At 31.2% G+C, this 10,552-nt stretch overlaps 1 protein-coding gene across 1 annotated transcript in view; it reads left to right on the top strand.

Annotated features, from left to right (window-relative positions):
- Positions 1-10,393: 10,393 nt before the first annotated feature.
- LOC139509326 (polycystin-1-like protein 2) overlaps positions 10,394-10,552 on the top strand; it is a 44,987-nt gene continuing 44,828 nt past the window's right edge. The window contains exon 1 of the mRNA XM_071296122.1: positions 10,394-10,486. Coding sequence (XP_071152223.1) covers positions 10,472-10,486 — 15 coding nt within the window. The 5' untranslated portion in view covers positions 10,394-10,471. The remainder of the gene's footprint in view (positions 10,487-10,552) is intronic.

Raw genomic sequence — 10,552 nt, 5'->3', positions numbered from 1 at the left:
GAAGAAAACGATTGAAACTCTGGACCTATTTGTACCAAGAACTCTTCTACACTTAACCCATCCATTATCAATTTTAACATAAGAATGAAACACACAAAAAGTCATGTGACAAATGAGTTGACAAATGAGTTTAACAATAGAGAAGTCACATAGTAACTCAGGTAACAGAATATCCAAATGTGGGGCTAACAGCATGCTATTCATGTTCTACACTTACCTGCTTTGAAAGTATGGATGGCATACCTATACATTTGTCTGGGGCCATATGCAGGTTTCTTAAATCAGATTCTACTAACATTTTATAACAGACAAAATATTTCAAAATTTTTAACTCATATATTATATTGATATTTATTCCCAAATCTCATGAAGAAAAAACAACATATAGTAACATTACAAATTTACAATTGTTCCGAAATATCCTAAATAGACATAGTATTGCCGTTTAGAATAGCTAAAATTTGTCAATACTTATATCACAAACATGGAAAAATCAAAAGCAGGGAGATTTTATAAAAGAGGAAAATTATTACAAGAAGAATTACAATGTAGGATTATAGACAATTTTGGTGAAGGAACAATCTGTTGAAAAAATTTCAAAGTTAACAAATGTAGATATAAGAACTGTTAATAAAACTATTCAAAGATATATGCACACTGGAACAATTACAGATAAACCATATAGGAGACCAGCTGTTTTGGTCAATGAAAATATTCTTACAGCAATTGAGTACTATCTGTATAGACAGCCATCGCTTTATCATAAAGAAATTCAAAACAAATTAGTCAATGATGGGATATGCCAGCCTGACAATGTGCCTAGTGTTGTTTCTATATGCAGAATTATTACAAAAAACTTTGCTTCAAAAGGAAAAAACTAACCATTAAAGCTAAAGAGGGATTAACGGATCAAGTTCAAGCTAAATTGACTTGTTTCTACACAATATCGAAAATATTAATCCGTTTTCAATTCATTGTTTTGATGAAGCTTCTGTTGTTCTGACAACTGGTAATAGGAAATATGGACATTCTTTACCTAGTGAGAGAGCCTTTGAAATTCAACGGTATGCATCAAATGCAAATTATACCATTAATCTGATGCAAAGTCCGTTAGGAATTGACTATTTTAACATTATTGATGGTCCCTCAAACGGACTTCATTTGCTTAACTTTTTTATCAACGCATTGCAAGAAACTGATGTACACGGTAATGCGTTTCTTACTCCTGGCGATGTTGTTGTAATGGATAATTGTGGTTTCCATCATGGGCGATTTACCGAAGCTAACCTAAGAAATATTTTACAACAACATGGAATACGACTAGTTTTTCAGCCTCCTTACCATCCTGAACTTAATACTTGCGAACTCAGTTTTTCTAAAATAAAGTCCTTTTTAAGGAGATTTCCAGATTATTTACATGAGTATACCGAGTTAGCTATATGTGATGCAGTAAATGACATTTCACGTAGTGATTGTTTTGGTTATTTTCAACATTGCGGCTATATGTGATTTTCACAGCTGACTTAAAACTTGTTTCTAGAAGTAAAATAAATGTGTCATTGTTTTATGACTTATTTTATTTCTTTATATAAAACTGACGAGACATGTGGTATAAACATAGGACAACAAGCCAACATAATCTTTTATGGACCATAAAAACTAATTTTTCAGACTTTAAAGGAGGTCATATATCGGCATAATTTACAAAAAAAAATGTAGTTTGAAAATGTAATTTACTACTCCTTGACGTATTTAACCAAGATACCTAACATTTCGCAGAATAAAGTGCTTTAAGTTAACTTATGCACGTGTTATGCAGTTGTTTGTAAGTTACATTTACAAAAGAGCGTACCAGTGTGTTAGCAACTTGCCTCCAGTTTTCAGTCAAGACATCTTAAAATTCACAGAAGATTGTGAACCATTAAAAGTTGTGCTCATCAAGTAATAAGTCGTATAAAGATAATTTTCCCGTTTTCTTATTTCATAGATATCAATCATAAAACAAATATTTTGTTTATTTTCTTTGGTTACATCTTCTGACATCAGACTCGGACTTCTCTTGAATTGAATTTTAAATGTACGTTGTTATGCGTTTACTTTTCTACATTGGCTAGAGGTATAGGAGGAGGGTTGAGATCTCATCAACATGTTTAACCCCGCCGCATTTTTGCGCATGTCCCAAGTCAGGAGCCTCTGGTCTTTGTTAGTCTTGTATTATTTTAATTTTAGTTTCTTGTGTACAATTTGGAAATTAGTATGGCGTTCATTATCACTGAACTAGTATATATTTGTTTAGGGGCCAGCTGAAGGACGCCTCCGGTTGCGGGAATTTCTCGTTACATTGAAGACCTGTTGGTGACCTTCTGCTGTTGTTTTTTCTATGGTCGGGTTGTTGTCTCTTTGATACATTCCCCATTTCCATTCTCAATTTTATGGAGATCATGGTGGTATGATTGTCAATGCGAGAGCTAACTATCGGATCCACCAAATGAGGTGGATGATAGCATTTATAGACAACTGTATATATGACCTTCAACCATGAACTTTTTTTACCGTACAATCAGCTATAAAATTAAGGCCCGACCCGACCCGACATGCAAAATGTAAGCTATTCAGTACTGACTATTTTCTATTGCAGTATATTTTAAAGAACATTATGGGCCAATTTAGTATTTGATTCATTTTCATCATTTTTATGAAGGTGTCAAATGTTTTGCTTCATTCATGTCGATTCAATTAGGAAGTAGTGATGGAGAATATTTAGATAGTTCAACATTGGAAGGATTGAACTCATGTGGAACAGCTTTTCATAAAATTACAAATCATTTTAGAAACATCGAATTATGATGACCCTTTCTCTCTGTTTTTCCCTAATCCTCAATTTCTTACATCATAATTTAAATAAAAATGTAAAGTCAGTATTTTATTTTGATACTGAATGTTGAAAAAAAACTGAAAGCTAAAATTCCTAACTTGTTCTCTATTATCAAACATTACCAATAATAATATGATTTGAATTTGTTACATCAAGTTAATTAACTGTAGTTGGTTATGATTAGCAAGTTTTAACTTTAAGTTTTACACGTTTGTTTACAATACACCCTGACAGGTAAAAAAAGATTGGAAGGTGTCCAAAAGTACATATAACTTGATCATTAAATCTAAATGAAGTAGAGACATAAACATTATTTATCTGAAACTTTAAAGTAAGGTAATGTTTACGGACCAAATGGTAGTTCATAAACGCTGCCATATTTTCAATTCAAAACTGCAGATTTTGCTGGTTTGTTGTTTTTTCGTTGCATTTTTAACTGTGAATGATATTAAGTAGTATGCTAATTTTTCTTTTCTGTGTGAATATAACAGATTTTAGTTTTAAAAAATTTGTATATTGTATATATATGAAGAAACGACACCTAGAGCATTACACAGTTTCATGCATGGGGAATACTCAAAAAGACACTATAAAATAAAATAAACTGCTTATTCCCGGCGTAAATATTTTAAACAAGACATAAAACGTTACTCCGTTTTTAATTTATTGTAGTAAAAGTTTTTTAATTCAATCAAAAACTGATAGAAATGAAAATCATTTGCAAAGTTTTCTAGGTAAACCTGTTTGTATGAAACATACATATTATAATAATAAACAGGCTATTGATATAAGTGTTTTCATTGGATGATAAATTGGTGCTATGCTCCTCCCAATTTAAAGGTAATAATGATTTCATGGTTGAGCTAACAGGGAAGCTAACCAAAGAATCTACCTATAGCTTCATACTCGCTGGAATCTGCTGTAAAACAATAAATCATTTAGATATATTTGTTTCCTGAGACGTAAATAGATGATCGAATTTCAGAATCCATTTCTAACTTCATATTTCAAAATTAGAAACTGGTAAACTAGCATTCAAAGATTTTGGAGAAAACTGTAGCAGGTTATCAACAATACAGGATTGTAGAAAGTAACATCACAAAAATACTGAACTCTTAGGAAAACTCAAAACGGAAAGGCCCTTAACAAACGTCAAAATCAAAAGCCCAAACACAACAAACGAATGGATAACAACTGCCATATTTCTGACTTTTTATGGGCATTTCCATGTGTAGAACATGACGAATTGAACCTGGCTTTATAGATATCTAAACCTCTCGGTTGTATGACAGTCGTATAAAATTGCATTATATTGACAACGATGTGTGAACAAAAAAACAGACATAATATGTAAAAATGCCAAAAATAGGGGTACAACAGTCAACATCTAATTATAATCATAATCTTAATCACTATAAAACAAACAAAGAAGCACAAAAAAGGCAAAGACATAGATATATAAACAAAGCACATTAGCAAAAATGAAAGACAAGAATACAAACATCATCATAGAACACAATGACGGCATGTAAAAGTTCACGTCAAATGGATATCACCAAAAACTGACAAAACAATGAAAGTAATATTCATCAAGACAAATAAAACAATACTATAACACACTATTATGAAGATAAAGTACAGGATGTCTAGTCTGCTAAAGATTTGCCGGCTTTGATTTATAAAATAAAAGTTTATAGTACTGTAATTACATATATTATGAGACTTGATATATATATTTATACGATATACATAATTCAAATATTTTGCTTTGCGTGTAACTGATTTTTCAAATAAAAATAAATAAAGTAAATTTTTCGTAGGGTAACACTTTTCATGTTCATTAAAAAAGCAAGAACCGTAAAAATAAAAACAAAAATACTGATCTTATGAAATTCAAATCGGAAAATCCCTAATCAAATGGCAAATTAAAACATTCAAACACATCACACTAATAGAAAACTACTGTGATGACATGGTACAGTTGCACAGTTAGTTTTATTGAGAGAAAAACAATTTTTATACATCCTCGTTATTTAAAAAAGTCTTATTTTATGTTTTTATATATGACGCCCGTCAAGCAAAAACCACCCTTATCGCATTTGACGTCGTTATCGGTAGTCAACGCTAGAATGTAACGTAGAACAAACCGATATTTTTTCTAAACATAGCGTTATCCATGCGAACTGAATAGTATATTCTTATATTACATTTAAATACTTCTGTAAAATAATGCCGTATTTACGATTTGAAATTTAATTTTGTGATAAATTTCTATTCAAACTTTTCAAATGCATGTTTTGACATACGCTGTATATTCTTATTGTCTTGAGAGGAATGATTTATAAACAATATAACAAAATCCCACACATCACCATGTCTCATTAATACATAGTACCACGATGTGTGATGATACACGTATTAACCTTCTACAATATATAAACAATACCAATGTTGTGTAAAAAAAAAACCACTTAAATATTTTCTAAAAGTTTTTTTCCGCAGCTGGATTTCTTTTATACTTTTAATACGGCAAGTTATTGTATGAAGAACCTAAGAAAATAATTTAATATTTGTCGCAACATTATGCATGCAAAATGCGGAAAATCTTGCATGGTCAACCACACGAGAGAGTTTGCTTACAAGAAATTAAGTACGAAAGAGAAGAAAGTCTGTCTGAATTTTTCGTCTTTTATTTTGCCACGCTTTAAGGAACATGTGTACTAAGTTTCAAGTTGATTGGACTTCAACTTAATCAGAAACTACCTTGACCAAAAACTTTAACCTGAACTGGGACGAACGAACGGACGAACGAACGGTAAGTCGAACGAACGAACGAACGGTACGTCGAACGAACGAACGGACCTACAGACCAGAAAACATAATGCCCTCTACTATCGTAGGGGGGGCATACAAATTTGCAATGCGTTTAAAACTGTTAGTATGAAACAAATATCAGTTCATAATTATATCACTCACTTTAAAAAATTGGGGGTATACTGTTTAACCCCTGTCTGTCCGTTAGTCAATCCATCCGTCAGTCCGTCCGTTCGTCCCATGAATATATTCGTCGCATATCTCTTAGGAACTACATTACAATGATTTCTGAAATTTGGTTTCAGGGTTTATATAATTCAGTTATATCGTGCGATGCGTTTTCAGATTCATCACTCAACAACTTCCTGTTTACCGAAATATTTCGGCGGGGGTATCATCAGTAAGCAGTAACTCGATGTTTCACTTGTTTTATAACTGCTTTAGAAGTTTACTTAAATCTCCTACAAAAATCGCCAAAATCGGCTTTAGAGATCCCGGCCACTCATCTTCTAAGTGGAAAGGGGATGGATCCCACTCGGATCATACGGAACAAAAACTATAATAAACCTAAAATTCGGTTCTTTGGCCAGGATGTTGTCTTTTTGACAGATTCTGCATTTCCTTTCTCAATTCTATTCAAGACAAGTTCTATTTTATTCTGGTTTTACATTTTCTAAAAGTAATATGCAACTCTAGTACAAAAGGTTATACAACGACGAGAAGACATTTTTTAAATTGATGATTTTGACTTAATAATCAGGAGTCACTGACTGTATCACCCGTCGTGTAAATCTCTAAATTCACGGATAGATAAGGTTAACAATCCGATAATAAACTTTCAATGGTATTTTTTAACGCCATGTAAAATCAGTTTTAACTCATTTCTATTAATTAAAGTGGGTGAGTATAAAAAAAAAAAAAAAGCTATAGTGTTTGGTGCAATTTATTTTGTATTATTAAAAAAATGCCAGTTTTAATATGAATGAAATATTTGTCACTGGATAATAAGCAAACAGCAGAAACAGAAACAATTGCAATTTTGCAATGTTGCATTAATTTTCAAAAAGATGATGCTGGATATATTACAATGATCTGTAAACATGAGGTAAGGACTAATGGAGGCAGTACAAGCTGAAAAAAAAACCATATAATTAGATCACATCAAATAAACTTGTTGTCCTTCATATTTTTTTCAATCTTGAAATGTCATACTTTAGATGTTATAAAACAATCTATTTTAATTTTGCATAATATTGAAATTTTCAAGTTCACTTCGAATCAAATTTCTCTGATAAGGGATATCCAGGCGAAACTTATTATAATTATAGTAATTCATACAAATAGTTGATATTTATTACGAACACGGACAGATTGAAATTTCGCACTTGAGATATATTTTTAATGTTATTCAATAAAAGTTTTCAAATGTTATTTTTCATTTAAATCACTTATAGTTTAACGTGCATTTTAGTTTGTTTTGTGCCCTGAAATTTTGAGATGAATCGGACAACCCGTTGATAGGTTGCTGCCCCTGAATTAGTAATTTTAAGGAAATTTTACTGTTTTTGGTTATTATCTTGAATATTATTATAGATAGAGATAAACTGTAAACAGCAATAATGTTCAGCAAAGTAAGATTTAGAAATAAATCAAATGACCGAAATGGTCAGTTAACCCCTTTATAGTCAATTTTTAACCATTTTTCGTAAATCTTAGTAATCTTTTACAAAAATCTTCTCCTCTGAAACTACTGGGCCAAATTAATCCAAACTTGGCCACAATCATCTTTGGGGTATCTAGTTTAAAAAATGTGTGGCGTGACCCGGCCATTCAACCAAGATGGCCGCCATGGCTAAAAATAGAAAATAGGGGTAAAATGCAGTTTTTTGCTTATAACTCAAAAACCAAAGCATTTAGAACAAATCTGACATCGGGGTAAAATTATTTATCAGGTCAAAATCTATCTGCCCTGAAATTTTCAGATGAATCAGACAACCCGTTGTTGGGTTATTGCCCCTTAATTGGTAATTTTAAGGAAATTTTACTGTTTTGGGTTATTATCTTGAATATTATTATAGATAGAGATAAACTTTAAACAGCAATAATGTTCAGCAAAGTAAGATTTACAAATAGGTCAACATGACTGAAATGGTCAATTGACCCCCAAAGGAGTTATTGTTCTTTATAGTAAATTTTTAACAATTTTTATAAAATTTGTAAATTTTTACTAACATTTTCCACTGAAACTACTGGGCAAAGTTCATTATAGATAGAGATAACTGTAAGCAGCAAGAATGTTAAGTAAAGTAAGACGTACAAATACATCACCATCACCAAAACACAATTTTGTCATGAATCCATCTGCTTCCTTTGTTTAATATTCACATAGACCAAGGTGAGCGACACAGGCTCTTAAGAGCCTCTAGTTTTTAAAGATATGGGTTTCCATTATGTCTCATATGACATCAGCTGAAATATTGCATAACGTAAAAGCCATTGTAATTATTTATTATACATACATGTGAATATAAAAACAAATATTTTTAAATTAGGTTGAAGCAAGCCACATTCTGGAAACCCTTGTTGATGTCTTTGATACATCCGATATTTCTGACAGTACAATGGTCGATGTACAAGCTGGTAGGTTATATTAATTTTATCATACACTTAGTGTAATTTTTACAGTGTGATAAAAGTATTAAATTTATGTGAATTCCATATCTGTAATGGTGCTTAGTGGTCTGACATGAGAACTTCATAAACAGCTGCTTGTTATTATTGCACGCCTTTTCGTAACCTGATCGTGTGTAATTTCAACGTTTTTGTAAGTCTTTTGTTTTTACTGACATATATATATATATGATAAAAGGATTTGAAATTCTAACCGAGAACCACTCAAACGGATCAGTATATTAAATCGGTTTTTTCTCCATTGTTGAAGCATTTGATAATTATGATAAAACGTAATTTTTCAAATCAAGTGTATATAAGCCCTCAAGCATGTGGCTCGTGTACCGCTCAAACATATTTCATATCAGATGTTTTATGAGAGACGAAGGCTCGACTGCTGATATTGACCGAGGGCTGATTATACATCTGATATGAAAAATTACATGTATGCCCTCTGTTTCCTTATAATTGTGTTTTTCTATCCTACGTTGTTTTTATTGTATTAATATTTTGTGTGTAAAAGAAATCGTGTAATATTTGTTATACAGAAATGCGTTTACTTGATTTGATTTAGATGAACAATTAATATCAAACTAAGCAAAGAAAGTATTTAGGAATTGTAGGTTCCTATTATTCATTGATACAATAAACAACAACAACTTTTAGTTTTCAGCTTTTTTGGCTGCCTATTGTTATGGCAATTAATTTTCTCTAAACAGATAACATACATTGTCAACAATTTACAACAAGTTGACTATCAAACACCGTGTAACAGTCACTGTATAGCTGCTTTGTCAACCAAAGCAGTGCATTTATATATACATCCGCCATCTCAGTAATCCACTAAGTACAAGAAAGTTTGGTTATGCCGATTTCTAATGATTTTCTTATCATTTACATGGTTGGAATGTCTAAAATAATAATGAGAACCTGTAAAATAAATTCAGAAACAGCCAGACACATGATGAAAGGGGGAGAGTTTTCTCGTACAAACTCCTGGATGATTTTCCAACAAAAAACAATATGGAACATCGAAACTGATTTTTTAATGGCTATTCGAATTTAAAGCAAGAAACTCATGGACATTAAGTGCGAAACCTATGGGTCTTGTGTGAATTGTAAACAACATTTGCATATTTTTACCTGAATATAATTAATGTTTACAATGTGTTAAAAATTATGCTTGCTAATTTTTTACAAGTCAGACAACAACCATGCTATGGAGAGGCATACGATAAAAGCAAGAAGCAGTAGATAAAGTTTTCATATAAGCCCGCTAAGCACCATTATCATGATGATGGAAAATATGGAATTTTCGTAAAATTAATGCTATTTTCATACTGCTAAAATGTATGTGTTCGAAGTGAATGTTAATTTGATAGTATTTGTGTTTATGCAAGATGAAATAGTAACTACAATAACAAGAATGATAAGGAATTGACAAATGACTTGTTTTCAAACAAACAAAATGTTTATTAATTCGAAATGAAAATAGAAGAGAAAAAGAAAACTGTTAAAGAGAGCTATCTGTAATCGATCTAAAACAAAATAGATCAAATTGAATACTTTTTTCTCTTTTAATTATCATTAATCTAGCCAGTAATGTTGAAAGAACAATAATACTATTAATAAATTACCGTAATGTTATAAAACTTTAACCTTTGTAGGAGGAAGATGTACTTCTTAATTTGGATATAACCTTGTATAGAACTTCTATTTCTCATGGAAATAGAGCAGAAATTCATGTAATTGGCTATTACGAGTGCATCACAAAATTTTTAGATTTTTTTAGGTTTTATATTTAGCAATGTTTAGATTGATGATATTTGGAAAAATTACGAAGTAGTATCACTTTTTGTTGGTCTAACTTTGAAAATGTGACCAATTAACAATAGAAAAAATACTAGTAAGTTAAAATATACATGGACTGCGATTTTATAATTTCCTCCAAATCGCGGTTAAAGGTATATGGTGTATAGCATATATAGTACATGAAGACTATTTTATAATTACGATTGTTTATTTATAGAAATGACGAGAGTGGCTGAACTGATATTACGAGGAATTTGTCAAACATATTGCGATAATTCAAATTGTGATACCACCTGTCCAATGACGATATTTCAGGTATTATTTGTCTTCATACTTCATTTATTTACGTAAAAAATATAACTGGGCATTGATAGAGCACTG

This window comes from Mytilus edulis, unplaced genomic scaffold (assembly GCF_963676685.1).
Source record: "Mytilus edulis unplaced genomic scaffold, xbMytEdul2.2 SCAFFOLD_139, whole genome shotgun sequence".
NCBI classification, from domain to species: domain Eukaryota; kingdom Metazoa; phylum Mollusca; class Bivalvia; order Mytilida; family Mytilidae; genus Mytilus; species Mytilus edulis.
This window is presented reverse-complemented; position numbering and strand designations above follow the sequence as displayed.